Source organism: Falco naumanni, chromosome 4 (assembly GCF_017639655.2).
Source record: "Falco naumanni isolate bFalNau1 chromosome 4, bFalNau1.pat, whole genome shotgun sequence".
NCBI lineage: Eukaryota > Metazoa > Chordata > Aves > Falconiformes > Falconidae > Falco > Falco naumanni.
In genome coordinates, this window is record NC_054057.1 from 84,122,892 (window position 1) to 84,145,674 (window position 22,783).

Sequence of the window (22,783 nt, forward strand, 5' to 3'; positions counted from 1 at the left end):
TTCTAAACCGGTGTGGCACCGAGAGATGTATTTGTTATGCATACAAACACCCCATCAGGGTTTTAACACGGGACTGAAATAGCTGCAAGCGAAGGAAAAGATGCATATGCAAGTGAGCTAAGACAATTACACAGCCAGGCCTCAGACCATAAACTCCAAAGTCCCTCACATGCTCTCTGCCCCACCATCTGCCTGAACCGTTGCAGACTCTTCTACCATCCTACAGTCTTCCCAACACTATCTGCAATTCAGATTTTTCCTTCTGTAACAGGGGTCCCTAGCTCTGCTCGGTTGCAGGAACCTTTGCCTCAGGTGCACTCTGAGTTCAGAAATGACAATCACTACACAGGATGCCAGGGTGGAGATGCACACTGAGGAGAGAAATGGGAGGCTGAGCACAGTCAGCCGGGAACAAAACCACAACACCAAAGGGCAGGAGGATGCTTAGGAACACCAGTGTCCCCCATAGGCTGTCCCTTCTCCAACTGACTCCATGGCATAATCCCAAAGCTACTCCCATCCAACTCAACAAGGACTTCCAAAAGTTAGCCATTAACCACCTCTTGGCGTAGAGGCTATGAGTACTCATCCGATACGTTGAAAGAGAGTGTCTGCTCCCACCGAAAGCAAGAAAGTGGGTCAACTTCTTTTTTAAAGCATTTTTCCCCACTGACAATCAGTACAACAGGTTAGGAAGAGACACACTGATACTGGCTACCTCTGGGACAGCAGGATGGGCAGACAACTCATGCTGATCCCAAAGATGCCACAGCATTGATTAGCCAGGGAGGAGGTATGAGCAAAACCAGACCCATCTCCAAAACCCCTTCCAAGAGGCCAGAGACCCCCACCACAAGCCCCCACAACAGATTACACTGTAAGAAGAGAGAAATGAGGGGTTACTTACTATAGGAGTAGCTGCTAACTTCAGATATTGCTGGTGAATGGGAAACCTTGAGCTGATTTTTGACTTTTAACCCCACCTCCATCTTCTTCATTTTGGCAGCCACCTTGTTTTTACCTTCCTTGGTGGTTTTCAGTGACAGGCCCAGGTTCTTGGCCAGGCTCTTCTTCTCCTCCTTGCTTGGCAGAGCCTCGTGGGGTGGGAGGTACCTGCTGCCACCTCCACTAGTTTTTGGCTTTCCCCCAGAACTGTCAGCAAACTTGAAGGGGGATTTGAGCTTGTCTTGTTTGGTGAGTGACAGAGCCTTATCAAGCTTGCTGGCCAGCTGCTCCTGATCCGATGCCACCTTCTTCTTTTTCAGCTTTAACTGCCGAGGCGAAAGGAAGAGACACAGGTGAATGCAGAGCAGGTACCATGGCAGACCTGAGCGATTTTACTAGCCCTCATAACCATCTCTCATGCACTCTTGTTAATAAGGCCTCAAAATTATAGTCTTAAGCCCCGACTGCCATAACCCACAATGGTGCTAGGGAGGAAGAAGAGGAAGATGTCAGCAGACAGCACAGCTTTACCCTTATCAAGCACTACAAAATCACAAGATTAACTTAGAAAAACTGAATTTTCTTCCAAAATAAATATGTTCATAGAGAAACATGTTTTGGAGTTCTTTTTTCTCAACACCTTCTGGTTTTCAGCGTATTTTGGGGTTGGTTTTACAAGCTTTTCTCTAAATCATGAGGATTAACAATCTTCTTTACCCCAAGCCCCAGCCAAATAAACATGGATTTCCACATATCAACCCGCTCCAGAGGCGAGGATGCCAAAAAGATCCAAATACCTCTCAGCGAGAGCATCAGCACCACTGCATTACAGCCAGTGCTGTTACATCCTTTTCAGTATTTTCTTGCTTCTTGAAAAAAGTAAATATACTTTACATGTGCTGCAGCTAGATAACAGCAGCTGTAACAGTACTTTGCCTGTATGCATTTTGGATTTCATCAGCAGCTTAAAGCTCCAGTAAATGCCTCATTGCCTCAACAGGAACAGAAGAAAACCCTGCACTGAATATAGTGAAGTTGCTCTCCCCTTCCTCCCTTGCTTCAGGAATTCCATTCCCCTCCACTATCTCACCAGACAAAGGGGTAAGACAAGCACTGCTCCGGATTCAGAGCTAGTGCAACACTGCAATGTTCTGGCTGGCTTGAAGGTGCTAAGCCTCTCTGCTGCCTACCGAAGAGGTCCAACCTCCAAAAGACAACATTAGCCTTTGCAAACACCCCTCTGCGGCACACAGTCCTCTCATGAAGAACTTCTAAACCCACATGAACTGAAAGCAGATGTTCTAAGATCAGGAGGAGTTACCCATTACAAGCCAATGCTAGCAAAGCAGGAAAGAGATCTGCTGTTGGCCTGTGGCTCCATGTTCCCCATGAGGGCACTGACCTCATTTGAGAAGCTGGGAGCTGCATCATGCTCTTCCCAGCTCTGGTTCCTCCCTTTCATCTTGCCATTGCCGCTCTCCACATCCTCATCCTCCTCCGGGAGGGCCCCTTTGTGCCTCTTCTTCATGCCCTCACCAGTCTCAGAGTCTTCAGAGAGCAACAAGGACTTGCTCAGTCTGTAAGCCAAGCACAGGATAGGTCAAGGTGGGGGGCTTTCCTCCCTGTGATCCCCACCAAGCTCAAAAGTGAGGTTAAATGCCTCCTAGGACAGTGGGGATCCTCAGCAGGAGCCAAGTCCACTGTGAAGTGACAGTAGTTTGGACTTGTTTCCACCAAACTGGAGAGCCAAGAAGCCCTTCTTGCACGCTCCTGGCCACTGGCACAGATGAGGGTGACTGAAATCGGAGACCTGCAAGGTGGTCTCTGAAAGGAAATATTTGGTGTCTTGAGTAACAGCCACCATAAGTGCCTGATTTGGTACAGAGCAGCAGAGGGAAGGATAGACAGCGGAGCTGGCCCTGTAGCTCTTTTCCCACCTCTACTCGCATGGACTCTGTAGGTGCAGAGGGAGATTCCCGAGGCCCAGGGAGGTGCCTCACTGCCCAGACACTTGCCCTGGTTGCTCGGGTATGAGCAAGGAGGTGGTAAGGAACTGCCACGCAGGGTGACACAGAGGGACAGGGCACTGCAAGGACTGGCTTGCTCAAAGGACAAGCGGTCTGCTTTACAAGCCTGGCCCCTCTGAAAGAGGCATGTGTGATCTACTGCTTCGGTCCCTCTTTGGGATCTGGGGGGAAAGAAGGGGGTAAAAAAACAATAAAAAAAGAAAAAATAAAGTAGGTGAGACTACAAACACATCTTTCACTGCTCCCCAGCTGTCTCCAGTAACTATCTGATGGATCATCAGTCAACACTTCAAGACCCCTACCAAGCCTCCATTAAAAGCTCTCATATGCCGCCTCCTCCACATTAAGCCTGCTGGCCCAGGTCACACCACCACCACAAAGCCACTGACCTGGGCAGCCTTCTCAGTTTCCAGGTATTTGCCCTCCCCTCTGTCCTCTCTGCTGACCTCCACAGACAGCTAAACCAACACCTCAGGCCCTGGACACTGGCTGAGGGTGCGTCTCCATCTCCCACACCAGGCTGCTCAAGCATTCCTGCGATGTGGGAACACGCACACACAACATGATCATGCACGCACACACACACAACTCCAGCCACCTCTGGATGCCTCCGACCTGTCCAGCCATCCAAACACAAAAAGCAAAACACAGAGCCACCAAGAAGACAGATTTTCAGAAGCGCGTGGTCAGTGGGAGCTGGGCACCTGAATCTATTTTGTAGTTTTGAAAGGACATTTGCAAAAATATGTAGCACACAGGCAACTTGGAGGTGCCTTCCCATTGGAGAGACTTGGCCACCTATGGATGGTTAGATGGCCAACGGCAGTGAGATCCAGGCATCCAAACTAGAGCAGCTGGACTTGCAAAAGAGAAAAAAGCAGAAGACAGAACGATCCAGACACTTGAAAGAGAGAGGTCAGGCGAAACCAGCTCCCACTGATTAAGGGAACAGAGATGAAGACAGCAGAAACACAGCAGAAAGGCCCTGCAAAGTAGATAACCTGGAATAGCCCTATCCTTCCAGGTTTTGACATCAACATCCCTGCAATTAGCTCTACAGCACCCGCTCGCACCGTCCGCTCTCCTGAAAACACACAAGGACGCGCTCCCCAACACCAAGACCTCACCTACAGGTCCCTGCCCAGTCAGCTGCTCTGCATCACCTCACCGCTGCACAACTCAGCCTGTCCTATTTGCACCCAGCAGCACAGATACGTGCTCTACCAGCAGGAAGGGAGGACGCTGGCACTGTATTCCCACTGTAAGGACACACTCCCATGAAATACACACGCTTCTACAACACCGCTGCTGTCAGAGACCGGCCTGACAACACAACGCCACGGCGAGCCCCTGCTGCATCTGAGATACTCTCCCCAGTAAGACCCTGGTGCAGTGACCCTGCCATTTTCCCATCTTCCCCAAATTCCAGCCTTACTTTCCACTCTTGCTGTCACTCTTCCCTCTCTCCTTAATGGGTGACAGAGCGCTTGATCCAAGTTTCCTCTTCCTGGGCCTTCCAGGGCCTCTTCTTGCCAAGCTTCTACTTTTCTCGTCATGCTTTTCCCTTTAAAAAAACCACACGCTTCACTGTTAACCAAGGCAACAAAAAAAAAAAAAAAAAAGAAAAGAAAAAAAAGCAAAAGCAAATTTTGCGAACAAAAAGCAAAACAAACAGGGGAAAAAAATAAAGCAAATAAATCCAAAAAGAAGAAAAAGGGAAAAAAAAATAAAAGAAAGCAAGCAAGAACAGGAGCCAACCCAGAACCTTCGCCTGTCACCAAACTGCTAAACTGAGCTGCTGAAGCCAAGGTTGTCTCTAATATGGTCTCCCAGCTGCATTCACCAGTGATCAGGTTGTCGTGTCACATAGCCTAGCAGTGTGTTGTGCAAAGCTCTGGCGGGCCGTACCAGGAGGAGAGGAGAAGAGACAGGGAGAGGTGGAGGGCTGTTTTCTCTCCCAGACCGAGAGGCAGTGAAAGTGCCCAGCTGGAAAAAAAAAGATCGAGTGAGCAGCCTGTGACTTACTCGGAGTCCCTGCGGCGCTGCAGCTTTACCAGCTCCCGCTGCTTCTCCTTGTATCGCCGCTGCAGCTCTGCCAGCCTCATCCTGTAGTCCAGCTCCATTGCATCCATGTTCTCGATGGCCGATTTGATGGAGTACATCTAGGGTGGGGAGGCAAGAGGAGGCGAGAAGGTCAGGGCTTGTCCAGGCCCTCACCTAGGCTGGGGTGATGCACACTGGGGTGCCCTTGCAATGGCCAAGACCTGCAGCCTGGCAGGGAAGCCCTCCATGCCTACAGCGGAGCAGAACACCCATACCCACAAGCACAGCCCTAGGGTAGTACACAAATAAAACCAGCCAGCCCAAAGTGTTCTGTGCCTTATGCAAGGGATGGCAGCAGCTTTGAGGGAGAGCAACCTTGGGAAAGAACCTGTAGGATAAAATACACCCGAGGAGTCTCTTCTGCCTTTTTAAAAAAGACAGATCAAAATATTCCCTCACTTGGAACACTTATTTGCTGGGTACAAAGTAATCTGTCAGTCTCTCCCATGGGGAAGAGTCAGCAAAGAAAAAAAGATGGAAAAGTCCTCCTGCCACTAGCTTTACGTATCCCCCCACCAAAGCAGTAACACAGGAGTTCCTGCTGGCTTTGTACTACAAAAACCACTTCTAGGGACGCCGAGGGTCTTGCTGAATTCAATGTGTCGATTCACAAACAAGGGAGGAAGCTAAATGACACCAGGCTGCCTCCTGCGCAGCTACAAACGCGACACGGGGGCAGAGCCAGCTCGCTGCGCTGAGTGCAGAAGGGCAGCACGAGCCGGGTGGCAAACGGGCTGGAAGAGCAAGCTGCAGCGAGTGGATGTACTGTGGCTTTTCAGGCTCAGCCACACTAAGAGCTACTTACGGGTTCATCTTTCTTCTGCATCCAGCTGTACTTTTTGTTGGGATTCAGCTCTCGAGGCAGCCGGATGGTTTTCAGACTTTCCATAAAGGGGGTGGAAAGTACTTCCATGAGCATGTGGGTGCTGGCAGCCAGCAAACTCTCCAGTGTTGGCCGGACAGGGAAACTCTCTGGACCTGCTGGAAAGGACAGGAAAAAAAAAAGCTATAGAGGTTCATGTTCCAAGACTGCTCCTCAGGCAGGCCCAAGGAGAGGCTGATGTCCTTTTCTGGACCATGGCAGGTCAAGGAGCCTCTCAGCCCCCCTCAGCCCCCGCTTGAGATCTCCTGTTGTACCCAGCCATGGTGCAACTGGCAGTTCCCATCACGTCTCGCCTCAGGAAGTTACTGGTAGGTGAGATCTTTTCAGGACCTGCCAAGCTCTTGGAAAGCATCATCTGGAGCTACTGGGGCTTCTTGTGCCAAACCCCGACAGACTGTAGACTCAGTGCCTGCCAGAAGGGTGTTACCCTGGCAGCTCTCGGCAAGTGGGGCTCCGTTTCCGCTACGCATACCACAAGCTGTCTAGACATGGCGAGAGCCTTTGGAAGGGGTGAGCAGTACAAAAGCCACACGTCGCTCAGCCTACTGCTACAAAAACCCTGCTCCGACCCCATCCAAAGTACCAACGACTCGTGCAACTCAGGGCAATGCCCTTCTTGCTGAGGTTGCAAGAGATCCCACCTGCACCTCTGCTCCTCTGCTCGCACAGAGAGTGCAGGGACTGTACGCATGGAGACCCAACCTGGCCCAAGGCTGGCCAGGCTCTGCACTCACAACTTACTCTGCATTTCTTGCTTCCGTTTCTCCAGCTCCATTTCTGCAATTTCACTCAGCAAAGTGATCCCTTGCAGGAAGGAGTGCTCCAAGGCCTGGTCCGTTAACACCTCCACCTTCATCTGGGATGGAGTCACACTGGTGGTAGTCAACAAGGAACAAGCCTGAGGCATTTCTGTGGCAGCCACCAAAGCGTTCATCCCAGCCAGCGGGTCGCCTGGCTTGATGTCCAGAGCTGGGATTTGGCAAGAGATTGCCTCTTCCGTGTAGGAAGGGATCTCTGGCCCCTGCTCCCCCTCCTCAGGGGGCAGGTTGGGAAATTCCCTTGCACGGGCCACATCAGCGCTCTGCAGATCCATGGCCACAGAGGCCTCCTCCTGCTGGGGTGTCAGGTCCATCTCAGGTGGCTCGTTCTCCGTGTGCACGAGCAAACCATCATAGTCCATGTGCATGGCGCAGCTTTCAGTTCCACTCCCAGTCTCTGCCTGAGCCTCTGCTTCTGCAGGGCAGGCCACAACCTGGTAAGGAGGTGGGCAGCTCTGGAGGTCTTCCTGGTCCTGCTCCATAGCAGCCAGGGCTTCACCTTGATGCAACAGGAGATTGCAATTGTCCACATTCTGCACTGGGACGGCTGCAGAGGTGGTGATGTTCAGAGTCCCCATGTCCTGCTCACAGATGCCTTCTTGACTTTCCTCCATCTGTACCTCTGATTTCACCCTCTCTTCCAAGGACTCCTCTTCTGCTGCTGCTTGGATGGGCTCTAGCATTTTGGACGGAGACAGGTGGATGGGCTTGACCTCTGGGGAAAGCTCCATGTGCTCAGAGCCTTCAGCAGGCAGTGGGACGTCAGGAGCCAGGCCATCCGCATCAGATGCTGCAGTGGGCTGGAGGAGGTAGGGATAGTGTCTTCCAAAGGAGGGAGGCAGGGACTGGAATGGATATCCCGGCGGGATCTCTGCAAGATATCAGCAGGGACAGGCTGTGTAAGGGTCGGATCTCCAAAGCACTTTCTGTCTCACTAAGGCAAAGACATGTTCCCTTTGCTTCCACCATCTCTTATCCCTTCCTGTTCTCAAGCAGTAGCTGCTTTGGGCACCTCTCTCCTGGCCAAGCTGACACAGACAGCAGCACCCTTCTGTACCTTTCCAGCACTCTCCTGCAACTGGAGAGACATCTGCCTCTCCCATCCTTTCCCGTGAGGCTTCAGCCCTGGAGGAACCAACCCAGGCTTGACCCAAGGGAAGAAGACAGTCTACAGCCCTAGGTGCCCCTATGACCCAGACATTAATCCTAGTCCATCAAACCACCCCTGGTCCTTGCCTCTCCCCCCTTTTAGAGGAGCTAAGTGGTTTTCTCTAGGGGAAGGGATGGAAGCAGGAAAGAGCCAAGGAGAAAAAGGGAGGCAGGCACAAACACAACAGGACTCTTCTAAAGCAGGGCTCTCTTACCTGGGAACAAGGCCTGATATGGACCAGCAGCCTCTTTTTCCAGCTCCAGGTCTTTCTTCTCCACGGTCTCGGGTGCCTCTTCCTTTGGAGGGATGGCAGGGGCAGGGGGTGGAGAGGCGGGGGGCGGGCTGGAAGGATGGGAGCTGGGGGTGGCAGGGTAGGAGTAGGCTGGCTGCGAAGGTGGCTCCTCCATCTTTTGGATCACCTCAGCTTTGAGCACAGACACGGGTGAGGCCCTGGGAGAGAGGGGAGGTGGACTCACAGCCTTGCTGTAGGACGTGGAGGTGCTAGGAGACAGCACGGGTGGTTTTCGGTGCACCAGTCCCGAGGCAGAGGAGGAAAGGCCTGATTTGGCACTGTCCAGGCTCCGTTTCGTCACCTTCTCTTCCATATCTGCACGCTGCTCGTTCGCCTTCAATCTCTCCTGCGACAAGAACAGAGCAAAACTCAGCACATCTCTACCTGCTCTTGGAAAGCGGTACAGGTCTACCACCTAGCAAGACCAAAACATGGTCTTATCAAATATGCACTGCAATAAAACACCTGACGCAACACCATTTTAAGACCAATCTGATGGAGGATGACACTGATCTGTGATAGCTTGCTTTACAAATTCTCAGCTCCAGGAGTCATGTGAAGGGTATCTCAGCTTTCATTTGCAACCAAAGCAAACCACTTCTATGTCTAAGCCTCCAGCCTAACAAGCACACACGCAAAATGAAGGCTGAAAACCAGATGACCACTGTAAAAATTAAATGGGTGTAGAACACCCAAATGAAAGCTCACAACTTCCAAAACTGTTTGGTGAATGGGAGCTGGCTCCAAGACCCAGCATGACTGCTGCCAGTATTGCAGCTGCTTCTCCGAGCCACTCAGGAGGTTTGTTTGGAGGTGACCACGGATGAAACCACTCAACTGAACAGAGACATCCCTAGGGAAGAAATTACAGTCACACTGCTGCTGGGCAGCCCTCCCAACAGCACTGCTCAATGGCTGTACACCAAATCCCTCCAAAACCCACCCTAACTGTGCAGGATGCACTGAAAGCCTCACACCCCAGGGACCAGGCCAGGATCACTCAATGCATCCATATCCTTGCAGCACACTTGCAACGCAGGCACAGCTGCTCTTTCCCCACCAACACTCCAGCTTCAGGCTTATTTCATGCCCAAGCAAGAAGCTCTTGAAAACATACCACGAGCTGGGCACTCCTCTGTAGCTCCATGGCGTGGGCTGCTTGTTGTTGCAGGATGTACAGCTCGTGCTGCCGCAGCAGCTGCTGATGAGAGAGGAGCTGGAGCTGGTGAGCGTGCTGGAGGGAGCTCCTGGTTGGGGGGTACATGGCGGGCCACAGCGGGGGCGCCCGGTCCATCAGCTCCGCTGGGGAATGAGCAGGGATGCAGTCAGGGAGGCAGGAGGATGGGCATGGTTATGGGATTCAGGATCAATCAGACCAAGTGTCTCTACCCCAGTCCCAGGGTGTGGGGAATGCCAAACACCGGGCTATGCAGAAATGCACCCAGAAATGCAGAGGGGAAAGTGTGCTGCCTTCTCCTTAGCACCCCCACTCCCACTATCCCACGGGTCCCAGGGCCATCTGACTTTGCTTTGCTCTCTAGGCACCCTTGGTTTGACTGTCCCTGGCTGAGCCCACGAGTAGACTGTCCTAACCAAGGACTCAAACTCCACAGGGTCCTGCAGGGGATGAGGAGCCACTGCCTAAGATTACACATCTCCATCTCCAAAACACACCTAACAAGTGGCCAGCTCATGCCATGCTAGAGCTGTGGCTGCTGGTCCCCAAGGGTACATTCACTCCCATCTAGCCCACTCCAAAGCCTGTTTCCTCCACAGCTGTCAAAGCATGGTCCTCAGGGACCGTGCTCACATCCTTACCAAAGTGTGGCAAGTGCTCGCTGGGGATCACAACAAGCTGCCCCGACTGCGGGTCTCTGGCAAACTGGTAGGCGGAAGGCAGAGCTCCCCCCATGGCAGGGGGGAAGCCTGGAGTCATGCCTTGGTGCAGGGAAGGGTGACCAAGTCCTGGAAGAAGAAACACCACAGTCACAACTCAGGGGATGCAGGCAGCTCCTACCCATGCCAGAAGTCATCTGCTATTTGATAGCTCCAAAAAACCTCCTTCCCTTTCCCCCATGGTCAGACAGCAGCTTCACTGGGCACTCAGAAACACCTCTCCCTGGATGGCATCAGTGTGAACATGCCATGGACACATCGCTCCCTCCCCTCCCAGGGCACTCACCATAGGGGTGGCCGGCCAGCCACATGGAGGGGCTCCCCGTCCTGGGGAGCCACGGGTGGGCTGCCAAGTGCGAAGCTGGGTCTGCAGACCAGCGCCCAGAGCCCACCAAGGCTGGGCCTCCCGTCACCATGAGGTTGGAGTTCAAACCGTTCGTGGCGCAGCCAGAGGGGTGTATCCGAGCGAAATCTGCCAGCTCCTTGCTCTCTCTGGTGATGGAGGAGGCAAGAGAGAGAGTGAGAGAGGGTCTGAGTGCTGCAGGTTACTGCCTGGCTGGAGGAGCCCAGCGTTATGGACCAGTCTGCAGAACGGGTATGCTTGCAAACCAGCGTCAGACACTCAATAAAAGCTGGATGGAGGTGGTTAATGTCATGTCCAGAATAAAACATCCCATCTCTCCAGTCCTTTGAGGCAGGCATGGATTTGCAGCAGTCTGCTCTGCTGCGGATTCAGGGTCTGCCTATAACCCTGTGATACCCCACCCAGTGCTCCTCTCCACACTGGCAAGGCTGGTGCCAGCAGCTACACCAGGACGGATGCAACCCTGTCCACTCTTCGGACAGCCTGTCCTTCAGCACAGCTTGTGGCACTGTGGCAAGAGGCCCCATCTGCCTCCAACTCTCACCTGAGCAGCTTTTCCTGATCCCGCTCCAAGCGCCCTGCCAGGAGATGGCTGTCCCGGTGGCGGCTCCTCTCGTCCCCACAGTCTTCTTCTGAGCGTCCGTGCCCTAAGAGACAACCCAGCACCACCAGATATAAGAAACAGCCCAGGGAGAGCTGTCCCCTCTCGTCTGGGTGTAGAGAGACAGTACCCTGGGAGCCAGCACACACAAATGCCACTGTCCCCAAGACTGTATCAGGTTCATGTCCTAAAGGAGTGGGCAAGGCTGTCTACGTGACCAAGATATTTTCACTAAGGCAGCTCCTGGTAGCACCCAGGCACATGTGGTTTGAAGTTTGTGTCTCCAAGCCACCAAGGGACCCACTCGCCAGGCCAGGTCGGTCTCCCAGGACAGGACAGCCACCAGCCTGGGAGCAAGAGAACCAACCGGACCATTTTTCCTCTAGGACAGTGGCCGATTTCCCACTCAGAAGACAACAATTCCCAGCTAAACCCCTGCATCAAACCACACAGACCTGCTTAGCACATCTTGCAGGGGGTGGATTTTAACTCTGCACCTTCTGAAGCACTTTCTGCTCTGGTAAATCACTCTGGGAGCACCGAGTATGCCTCAAATCCCTGTCCTTCTGCAACAGGCAGAACCAACACGATGGACCCTCACAAAACCAGCACGCTCTGTTTTGCAATTCAACCCCTTGGCGGGAATCTACACCCACCCCCCCCGTCCCCGAGCCATGCAACAAGAAAGGGTCTGGCGAGGCAGAAACATATGGCAGATGAGGGCAAGAGTCCAAAAAAACGGGGCTGGATGTTTGGCTGGAGAAACAACTTGTCCAGAATCAGAACAGCTCTTGCAAATACAGCCCAGTACGGTAGCAGCCGTGTCTGTGAGAGGTTAGGAAGCACCTTCACAAGAGCAAAGAGCAGTGCCTCACTTGGCCCTGCCAGGACCAGGTACTGGAGCCACCTCTCCCTTATTTTATCCGAGGTCTTCACCCCAACTGCCTGACTTCAGGCTTGCTTTCCCCTAGTTTTTCCCTAGCTTCTTTCTTGCATATGCATTCTTTCCACAATTCCCTCTTGCCTCTCTCCATGTTATGCTTTGGTGATAAGATCCGCTCCTAAACCTCAAACCTGCTTGCAGCGAGCAGCCGGTCAACCTAACAGGGCCAGGAGGAAGGTGTCTGCTTCCCCCCAGCTCCCGGTCCTCCCTGCCACATCCCCTGCCCGGGCGATGGCTCTGCACCCCGCAGGGCTCAGTGGTGCAGCACGGCCTTGCACGGCTGCACCCTGGCTCCCTGGCAGCCCTTCCCAAGGTCCTCGCTCTCCCATCTGGATAAGGTTTGGCACACAGGAAAGCATCTCAGAACATCAAGTCGATTCTGCTGACAGGCAGCCTTTTCAAGGAGGGCTCCGCTGTGTATTTCCACAAACCTGGACAGCCCAGGGTTTTTTTGCTGTCAAGTCTCCAATTCCCTTAGCTTTTACTGTCAGAAGGAATTCAGGAACAAGACAACATCTCTCCCGGCTCCTCTCCCCGAGGCTCCTTCCATGGGCTCCAGGCAGAAAGTAAAGATGCTTTAAAACCTGGCACACACCTTTCCTTCCCAAAGGACTTCCCAGGGTCACCACATTTCCCTTGCAGCCTGCCAGGATACCACCTGCAGTGGCTGTCCCCAACGAGCCTCTCCACGACTCAGTGAACAATGTGCCATGCAGCCTCCACGGCTCAGTTCTACTACCTAGCCTCCATGGCAGAAGGCACCGGGGCTCGCGAATCCCTCCGGAGCCCCAGCATCCCCCCCTGCCTCTCTGCCAGCATCCTCACTTGCACACAAATCCACTCTCTAGCCCAGGTTTTCCTTCCTTGGAGCCCCTTTTGCTATATATTTATCCCCCAGTCAATGCCCAACTGCCTCTTCAGCGTCAGCCGTATGGAGCCAGCCCTTGGACAACTCACAGCCCCCCTCCCCTCCTTGGCACAAGGTGAGTTGACCCCCACCCCTAGCCTTTTATTAGAAACACATTATTTGTTATTTTATCTCCGCTCCTCCCTCTCCCATCTACATTACTTGCGCTCCGTTATTTATAGATGGGTTTATCATCTTTTTCTCATCCCCCATACAAACACACACAAGCTTTCTTATCCCTCTAATTCCCGCCTAGCCCCCACCCCGCCGACAGAACGGTCCCTTTTCTGTACAGACTGACGATTGTCCAGACAGTGAATGATCATTTTGTCTATATATATGAACATGACGCACGGACCGCATAGAAAAATTCAATCAGTTATGCATGGAGGAAAGGCTTAGGTCCGTTTCCTTGACAACCAATGCCCGGCACTAAATACTTGCATTTTACTTGCCAAATACTACAGATTAGCCAACTAAAGCCTGCTTTCTCCTTCTTAAAAGGTCTAAACATTCAAGCACCGTCCACTCAGCGCAAGCAAGCTAATGTTATTAGACGAGTATCTCCTGGCACACAAAGGGGGGGCAGCATTTGGGGGGCGAGAGGAGGAGAAAAGCAGTCTTGTTTTCTGTCTGAAAGCCAACTGCATCACTTAGCAACGAGCCCGGAGGCCTGCCAGAATTCAACCCTTGTTTGCAGCCTTTTAGTTCGGCTCAGTAAATTACATTTAACGCAAGCTGGGAGGGTCTGGGACGATTGAACGGCTGAACAAACAGCTCCCTGTGCTGCCCACGAGGTCCTCGGTCGGCTCCCGCCGGGCCGTGGGGAGGGCGACGGGAGGCGATGGGAACGGGGAGAGGGGCTGCTGGCTGAGAGAAACTGCCTCTCGCTGCCGAGGTTTGGGAGAGGGGGGCAAAGGCAGAAAAAACGGGAAAGGCGAAGGCCAAAAACAGAAAGCCCAGCCACCGCTCACCGGCCATGTGCTTTGGCACGGCTCCTTGGCACACCAGAGCAGAGCTGTCCCCGTGCTAGGCAGCCCCCAGGCGTTATCTTGCTACACAAGGCAAGTAGATGCACCAACAAGCTCGCCGGAGCCATCCCCCGCCTGCCAGCACCCTGGCTTAAGTCAAAACTGTGAGATTAAAACACCAGCACAAAGGTAGATTAACGGGTTTCTCTGTCCCTCCCTTTGCTAACGGGGATCAGACACATGGAGAAGGGTTGTCCTCGGAGATGGACAGAGGGGATGGAACCGGGGAAAGGGGACTCCCTCTTGCACGGGGCATCTTGCTCCCCGCTGTGGTTTACAGCGTGCCCTTGGCTGGGAACGGGAGACAAAGGGAGCTAAGGACGCCAAACTCAGCTCACGCCACACAGCCTGCACTGGGTGGCTGCTTCCCCAGGAAACAGATCCTGCAGGGAAGTCCCAAGGACAGATGTGGGGAACCTACCTTTGATGCTGCTGAGAGACAGCGAGCGATCCCGGTCTGCCAAGCTGGGCCCCAGTTTGCTGCTGCTGCTGCTGCTGTTGTCCTTCTGCCGGGCCACAGCCACGGCGATGCCGACAGGCAAGTGCCTCACCTCCACCTCACCCTGGGAGCCGATGCTCTCACGGCCAAAGGATTTGGCACTCTCGGGTCTCTCGGGGTCCCTCTTCAGCTGCTTCGCTGGCTGCTGCAACAGCAGCTGCTGCACTTTGGAGGCACCCAGCTGCGAAGAGTCCAACTTCACGTTGCCCAAGCCCCCAAAGGGGCTCTTCTTGCCACAGCTCTGCCGGGATGCAGTCTCCTTGGCAAAGCTGCCGCTGTACTTGATGAGGCTCTGCATGGCCGACCCCTCGCCGTGGGAGGCGGGGTGGAGGACATCTGCAGCGCTCCGCGAGCCCACCACTGAGGACCGTGGCAAGCCGCTGGGGTCAAGGTAGACCTTCTTGGCTTCCTCCTCTGCCCGGGTGACGTGGTTGTGCTGCGCGGCCAGCACCGCCATCTGCGTAGTAGCAAAGTTGCCCATCTCAAAGGGCTTCCACTTCTGCTCGGGTGGTTTCAGCTGACCGTGGTCCAGGTGCTGCCGGGAAGAGTCCAAAGTGCCGTAGACCTTTGCCGCTTCTTTGGAGCTGGATCGCTGGAAGCGGTCCCGCTCACAGGGTCGATGCTCTGCCTCCGGACTTGGCTTCAGCAAGTCCTTGGAGGCCAGGAACTCCCTGCTCTCCGGAGAGCCCAGCCCCGGCCGGTTGAGGAAGGGCTCCGAAGTGACCTGTCTCTTCAGTGCCATGGAGTTCGCCCTGATCACCGAGCCCTTCTCCCTCAGAGCCTCCATCCTTTTGGCATCGCTGTGGCAAGAAAAGTCCTGGGACAAGAGCGTGCGGGAGGCATCCGCGAGGCACCGCTCCGTGGGCGACTGCAGCACCCCCACCTTGCCGAGGTCCTTGTCCTTCACCTTGTTGTCACGGGCCTGTGAGGCGATTTGGATGGGCCCGCTCCGCTCGTCGTAAGCTTCGACCGAAGGCACGAAGGTGGGGGCGATGACTTTGTGCTCCCTCCCCAGCTCCTTGGCCGGCGGGAAGATGGTGTACATGCTAGAATGGACGGGCTGCGGAGGGAATGTTGTGGCCGGCGTCATCTTCCCCGGCTGCGAGGGGTGCGGGGATGGGCAGCTGCAGGAGACGTGCAAAGCACCCACGGAGGGCAGGAGGGGCTCCCCTCGCTTCAGCCGCTCAGCATGGGCGTGCGCAGAAGGCCTCATGTTCTCATCGTGCCGAGCGGGATCCTTGGCACAGCGGTCCTGCTCGGCACCCAGGACCTTCAGCATGGGGTCCCCGCCTCCATTGCAGTTGCTGAGGGAAGAGCTCTGCAGCGGGTTCTTGGACTTGGGTTCCCCACTGCTCGCGCCCCGATTTGGCATGTGCTCAGCCAGGAACGGTGAGAGACGCTCACCGACCTTCACCGCCTTCTCCACCACGCTCACTTTCCGGTCACTGTCGGGTTTGGTGTCCTGTGTGAGGTCTACCACGCTGCGGGGCCGGGGCTCCTCCTTTGGCTTGCCCTCCTTCTTGGCAAAGGGCAGGGACAAATCACTCCGGCATGCCCGCTCCTTCCCACCAGGGTCTTTCAGGCCTTCTTTCGAGCTCTTGTGCAGCTGCCCAAGGTCCTTCTCCCGCAGCAAAGTGCTCGATGTGTGGCTGCCCGCAGTCCTTGAGAGGGGAGGCTGCGGGTGCAAAGCGGACTGGCCCGCGTGGCTGGACAGGTAGAACCCATCTGCGGAGCAAAAGCAAACAAAATCATCACAGGCCTCCAACACCTTCAGTCTTACTCAGAGGTGAGAGGTGGCAAACCAGGAAGGAACAGGTTTCATGGATGTCTCAGACACGGCCAGGAAGGACAAGGGCAGAGGAGACCAGGCAGGTTCCACGTGGCCCAGGTGGGACACAGGACAGCCCTGTCCCTGACGCATGCTGAGCCAGGCGATGCTGCAGCACATGGGGGTTTCAAGGAAGGACCTGGCCAGGTTCCCTACAGCACTGCCACATCCAAGACCTTGGTCCTGCTAAGACCAGGAAACATCCCTGGATGATAACTTCAGGGGGTTCCTGCTCTTCACCCTCAACATCCCAGCATCTCGCAGCTCCAGCATCCCATCAAGCCCAAAGGACAGGGCGAGCACCCAGGGGTGACCAAAGGAAAGGGTGCGCGGGGACGCAGACTCACCTTTCTGCGACTCGAAGAGGCTGTGCTGACCCAGCTGGGCCAGGAGAGGACTGCCGGCGCTGGGGGGCTCGAGGTGGCTCAGGGGAATGTACGACGGGTAGAGCCCATTAGGCAGATGGGAAAAGCCTGCAGAAAATGGGAAACAGAAGAGGGAAACATGTTTCAGCCCAAGCGGCACACTGCCTTGGAACGAGCCCCGCAGAAGCACAGACTGTTGTGGCTGTCGGTCCCGCACGCGCCAGGAGCAGCGGCTGCAAGGACACACGCCGCAAGGCACACCACACACAGCCCATGGCGGGGAGCGCTGCTCGGGACCCCTGCTTCAGGCACTGACCCCCCACTGCGGGTCTCCTACCACATCCCTCGCACCTCTGCAGGGTCTAACTTTGTAGCTGGTGGGCTGCAAACGCAGCGTGCTGCTTTCTGAGCAGAGCCTTAAATCTGAAGGCTGAATGACCTAACCACCTGGCTGATCAGCTGTTTTATCACCATTACAGCGACCTGTGGGTGAGGGCACTCCCCAGTATGCTTCCCGAGCGGCAGTAAGATCCTCTTGCCAGCATAGCTTTGCCAATACAGCCCATCCCCACTGCAGCTGCCCAGCACTGGGTATGGGCTATGGGAAAACACCAGAGCATCCTCCACAGCAGCTCACACAAAACATAGTTTCACATATCCAAAACCAGCATCTTGTATCCCGGAGGAAGGCAAAACACAGCAGAAAACCTGCCACCCATCCACAAGCTGATACAAAAGCAGTGTGTCCCTGAGGCCCTGCTGCCAGCGGTCTGGATTATGTCCTGGATACGGGGGCCCTCTCCAAGAGTGGGCCCCCCAGCAACGTTCTCAGGCAAATAATCATCATCAGGATTTCATCAGTGAATACAATTACCGTAATAGCGGCAAGAGCACAAGCTCCTGGCTAGAGGCAGCAATTCCTCTGCAACACTGCCACCAACCGCCACCCGAGCCCCACGACAAACCCAGCGCCCTGCGAGAACCAGCATCCCAGTCGGCGCCTCATTTCAAAAACAAGGAAAAGCCAGCAGGAGAGCGTGAAGGAGCCAGTCAAGCCCGCTGCAACCCTCCCTCCGTCCCCTCAGACCCCATCAGCAATCAGCTTCCCCCAGCTTCAACAATCCCACTGAAAGCAACCAGGCAACAAGTTTGTCAAGAGTCCAGCATCCAACTGGATCAAAACAACATCACACCAAAACCCAAGGGGAGACAGAGAAGTTCAGTCCCCAAAGCTGCACGTGGAGCACCATCTGCGAGAGCTAGTCAATATTTCACATTATTTAGACAGCCAGGATCTCTTTCGCATACATGTTTGCATCCCGGCATATGTGCCTCACCAACGCGGTGCTCCGCACAGCTCCTGGCCCAGATCCATCGCCCGACAGATCCCAGCAGCATCACCCGCACACGCCAACCCTCCAGCAGCAGGACCAGGGGAGCTGCTGTGCCCATGAAGTTGAATGCAGAGCCCGTTCCCAGCAGGTGAAACTTGCAATTTAATCCCGTGCAGGGTGGTTTAAAGACACTGAGCATGCACCACATTCACACCTCTCCTTGGTAACCCCAAAACATTCACTGTGGAGGCTTTCCAAACACCTTTTCTTATTCCAGGGCTGGAGAACGCTGGGGAGCCCCCAGGAGCACCTACCCTGGCTTAGCTGTGAGCAGTTCCACACCACAGCATGTTTGTCTCGGCCGCGCCACCTCCACCGCGCTGCTCTGGCACGGCTGGGCTGGCACTGAGCCAGCATCTGGAGCAGGAGCAACACATTTCTGAGGGAACGCGAGTCCCATCTGGCACAGCACATGGTTACAGCATGGCAACCCCCCTGGAGCACCCCATGCCACATCAGCCCCGCGGCCCCGGCCCCAGACATCCCCACGTGAGTCCCTTCTCCCAGCCAGACCTTGATCCCAGCTGCAGCCACTGCAGCAGGCGAGAGCACCTGCATGGAGATCGTGGTGAGACACATCCCACGCTGCAGACACTGCCATGCACAGGTGCTCATGGCCTGTCCCCGCTCGCAGATGGTGCAAGGACATGAAGCCACCCGCCGAGCTCCAGGAAGGGGACACAATCCGGCCCTGCCACCCAGCACAGGGACACAGGTGCACACAGCTTAAGCTACTGGTACCCAAAGAGGCATTTTGGTACCAGTGACATTCCTGGTCCTACTGGGGCAGCTCCCTGCCTGTTGGCATCTTATCCTACCCAGGGATAACTCAGGGTCACCCCTAGCCCCAAACGCTCCGGGGCTTCCTCTGCAATCAGCTTTATCACATCCCCCCACAGGGACCCAGCCTCAGCCCAGGGCTGGAGGAGGAAGGTCAGCCGAAAAAACAAGAGGACGAGGAACTGTGGGATGACAGTGGCTGAAGGGCAGAAGAAATCCTCTCCAGCTGCCCAGCATAAGATGAGCCATCACAGAGGTTTTCTAGCTCCTGTGCTAAAGCAGGGAGCAGAGCAGTAACAAGTGGTTCCATGTGCAGCCCAAGTTGGGGACAGGTTCAGGTGGACAGGCAGGGGACCCTGCAGGGCTGTGTCAGCCACCCCAGCTGGGAAGCAGCAGCAGTACAACTGAGCTGATGCCACCAGCCAAGCCCCAAAGCCACCTGGCACCGGGCAGCCCTTCCCAGCGCATCCCACCAGCTACGGCAGCAGCATTGCTCCTGGGGGAGGCATAAGCCCAGCACTGGATCTCAAAGCACAGCCCAAAGCTTTGCTAGTGGAGAAACTGAGGCACGGGCAGGTGCAAAGACTTGCCTGCATGACCCAGCTGACCAGCAGCAAAACCAGAGAGCCACCTGAACCCCAGCCTTGGGTTTGCCAGCGACACCGTTTTCCCTTGCTAAGTGCCTGGAGGAGAAGCTGCCCGGGCTGTATTTACCTGGCCTCTGCCCCGCCAGGAGTCAGAGCCGGACTCGAGCCACAGCCTTCCCGGGGATGAACCCAATGCAAATCCAACCTCAAGGCAATGCCGGAGCACCCCTTCCTCCGTACAGCCCTCCAGCAGCAGTGCTGACGGGCTGGCCTAAGACTCACGCACAGCCCTAAACTCGCTGCCCCACTCCCCCAGGCAGGACCCGGAGGTGAAGCGGCTCCTCCACGCACTAAGTAGCTGCATTTGCAGGAGGCGGCCGCGGGCAAGTCGCTCCCTCCTTGGATCTCCGCGCCAGAAAGCGATGCCAAGGGGAGAAACTCTACCGCAGTGAGCAACACACAGCTCACCCCAACCATGGGCTGCTGCCAGGAGAAAGGGAGGGGAAAGGGGGAAACCACAACCATCTCCATCTGCCTGAGGCCAGAGCGTTTGCTGAACCAGCGCAAGATCCGCTTTGCCCAGGGACATGCCGACAGGTCTCAGCAGGCTGAGCCACGCTCCTCCAGCCGCCTGCTTGCCCAGAGGCGGGCTGGCATGGCAGCACAGGCGACGAGGTGCGAGTTGGCAGCGCTGCTAGCCCCGACTGGCTGTGCCCCCCTTCCCTGCCAAGCCACGCCACACCAAACACGCGTGCCCATCAGCACAGCCTCTGGCCGCCTGGGAAAGGCACCACTAACACAAATCTCACACCAGTGTTTTGGCAGCATGGGCACACATGATCCAAAGCAGCCCAGCTCGGAGGGTAAAAGGGTTTAAGGGGCACAGAGATTGCCACTCAAGCCACTTTCACCCTGCAGGAAGGCAAGAGCCAGCAGCCAAAATGCAGGTCCCTGCTCAGCTCCTCCCATGATGCTCCAGTGGGTGCAGCGGATGGGCATGGAGGGGACACACGCACCCGTCCCCCTCCTTCCAAGATGATAAAACATACCTGCTTTGCACAATTGAGACATAAATCACTAAGGGCTGTTATTAGAGGAACTTGGCGGGTGCAGATGTGTCAGCCCAGTTGAAAACATCTTCTTCATCTTTGCTCAACTCCCCAAAATGGCATGGAACAGGCTGGGGGGCGGGGGAAGAGGTATGGCCGGGTGACTCACCACAGAGAGGGGATGTGACTGATGGGGAGATGAGATACCAGCTACCACACAAACCGCATGCCAAACGTCTGGGGGCCGGGAGGTCGGTCGCGCTGGGGGAAGCGGGAGGGAAACGGGCCCCACGTGTGCTCAGCCCACTCGGGCTTTGCCCGAAGCTCCCCGCAGGGGAGGGAGCCACCAGAAAACATCGCCGGGCAGAAGTAGGCAGGCATGCCCAAAGCCCAGTGGGCTGCCACGTGCTGCTGGCTGCCCAAAGCTTGGAACCCATGGGCTCTCCCTGTCTCACCCCCCTAGTCCCCAGGCCTGAAATTCAGCCCCAGCTGGACGAGTCAGCCAAGCCTGGGTTGTGAAAGAGCCAGGCAGGAGGGGGACATGCTGGAAGGGACATGCTGGAGCTGAACGCACCTCCCCTGTGGACACGGCTCTGGCCAACAAACCAGGCTACATGCCTGATGTGACATGTGCGTGCGCCAGTGCTGGGAAAGCTGCTCCACACCAGCCCGGCCGCAGGCAACCGGCTGGTACCTTCATGGCATCCCCACGCTGCCCTCCACGCTGGCTGCTGACCCAGTGCAGAGGTGACGGCTCACTGGGGCACCCGTGATGGGTCAAGGACAGCAAGCAGGAGCAAAAGACACCCTTCAACAGGGAATTCACCCTCCCGGTTCAGCTCCGTGTGCTCCAAACCAGCCGGCAGCACTGACACACTAGGGAGAAGCAGCACACACAAAGCCTCTGCTCGTGCCCTGGGACAGCTCTCAGGTCCGTGCTGTCACCTCGACTGTCACCTCGAAGGGAATCACATGAGGACGCAGCTGTGTCACAGCCCCGCTGGCCCGGACAGGCGAGCAGGCGGCCACACGCACTGCCGGCTGCAAAGCACACCCTGAAGCCGAGCCCCAGGCATGAGCCATCCTTGCCTGAGAAGCCACAGTCCTGTCACCAGGAGACGGGCAACCTCCAGTGCTCCGGGAGAAGTGAAGTAACTCCCCCATCGGCCCCATCTGCCCGTTACGGGTTTCTGCCACTTATGAAATACTCCCAACCGCCGGCCGTGACACAGAGACAGTGCCAGGAAGCAGGCTGGCACCACGCAGCGCTCTGCAAGGGGCTGCGGCCACAGAGGGGCCCGAGATGAAAAGTCTGGCCCCGTGGTCCCCCTGGTCCAAGCCCAGAGCGGCTGGGAAACACAGCAGCGAGCCTGTGGGTTTATTTCCTTGGGGTGTTTTCTACTCCGAGCACCCAAGGGAGATGTGCAGCCCTGTTGCCGGCGGGGTCTCAGCTGGCTGAGGTCTGGCACAGAGCAGGAGCCACAGCCGCCCTTGGCCGGGAGCACAGTCACCTCTTCCCCAGTCCAGCTCACAGTGCCTCGCAGGCAGCCAACTGGGACAGCAGTCCATACCACAAACAGCTGGATAAATGCTTACATCCTCATGAGTTGCCTTTCCCCGGCAGGGATGGAGGGGAACCAGGAGAAGTACAAGCACAGCAAGTACTCGCTGGGCACCAGCCCCCCCGGGGCCCCCTCCACCACCGGCAGGGCGGCCACCACACCAGCACCAGCTGTCCGTGCTCACTCCCATCGGTGCATCCCTGATCCTGCAGAAGTAGCAGCTTCCAGGGAGAGACTCTTTTAGCTCTCCCTGCCTCCAGCACACACCTCCACACCTCTGCCCCATGCCACAGGGGCACGCAGCACAGCGAGGCACGAGGCACGGCCGTGGCTATTTCCCATGCACACATTTATGGCTGCAATCAGCTGAGAGCCAGAGCGCTGACAGTGTAAATCTTTGCCACCTCCTTCCCTACCTGCCAGGGCAGCTCCAGTGACACCCAAGGCACCAGAGCCACCTTGACTATGCCACGCACAAGACACCAACAATACGAGCCCTGGAACAGGCCAGGCTGGAACCAAAGTCCCCAGACAAGATGCGCCTGGAGGCAGCAGCAGCCGGTCCCCATCCCTGTCCCCACAGCCCCAGGCTGCTGCTGCTACCACAGCCCAGCACCTGCCACCCCAAAAGCTCACTCTGCCGTATTTACACCCCATGTCATGCTGCTGGCAGTTGCTTCAAAGTCTTATTTTACAGCCTCGATTCTCCACGTCCCCTGAAGGCCTTCAATCTCATCCCCCAGGTCCAGAACAGCCAGG

The 22,783-nt window shown here is 55.8% G+C and overlaps 1 protein-coding gene across 3 annotated transcripts in view; it reads right to left on the minus strand.

The window, feature by feature from the left end:
• The window catches only part of TNRC18 (trinucleotide repeat containing 18), a 57,355-nt gene that overhangs the window by 22,986 nt on the left and 11,586 nt on the right, over positions 1-22,783 (minus strand). The window contains exons 2-14 of one of the 3 annotated variants that reach the window (XM_040590256.1): positions 16,635-16,760; positions 14,382-16,184; positions 11,023-11,125; positions 10,401-10,606; positions 10,037-10,183; positions 9,336-9,520; positions 8,141-8,564; positions 6,700-7,647; positions 5,881-6,053; positions 4,998-5,134; positions 4,408-4,536; positions 2,348-2,522; positions 908-1,271 (exon numbers count right to left, since the gene is read on the minus strand). In XM_040590256.1, coding sequence (XP_040446190.1) covers positions 908-1,271; positions 2,348-2,522; positions 4,408-4,536; positions 4,998-5,134; positions 5,881-6,053; positions 6,700-7,647; positions 8,141-8,564; positions 9,336-9,520; positions 10,037-10,183; positions 10,401-10,606; positions 11,023-11,125; positions 14,382-16,184; positions 16,635-16,760 — 4,920 coding nt within the window. Of the gene's footprint in view, positions 1-907; positions 1,272-2,347; positions 2,523-4,407; positions 4,537-4,997; positions 5,135-5,880; positions 6,057-6,699; positions 7,648-8,140; positions 8,565-9,335; positions 9,521-10,036; positions 10,184-10,400; positions 10,607-11,022; positions 11,126-14,381; positions 16,185-16,634; positions 16,761-22,783 lie in introns of all 3 variants that reach the window. The other 2 variants (XM_040590254.1, XM_040590257.1) reach the window with 2 other exon arrangements.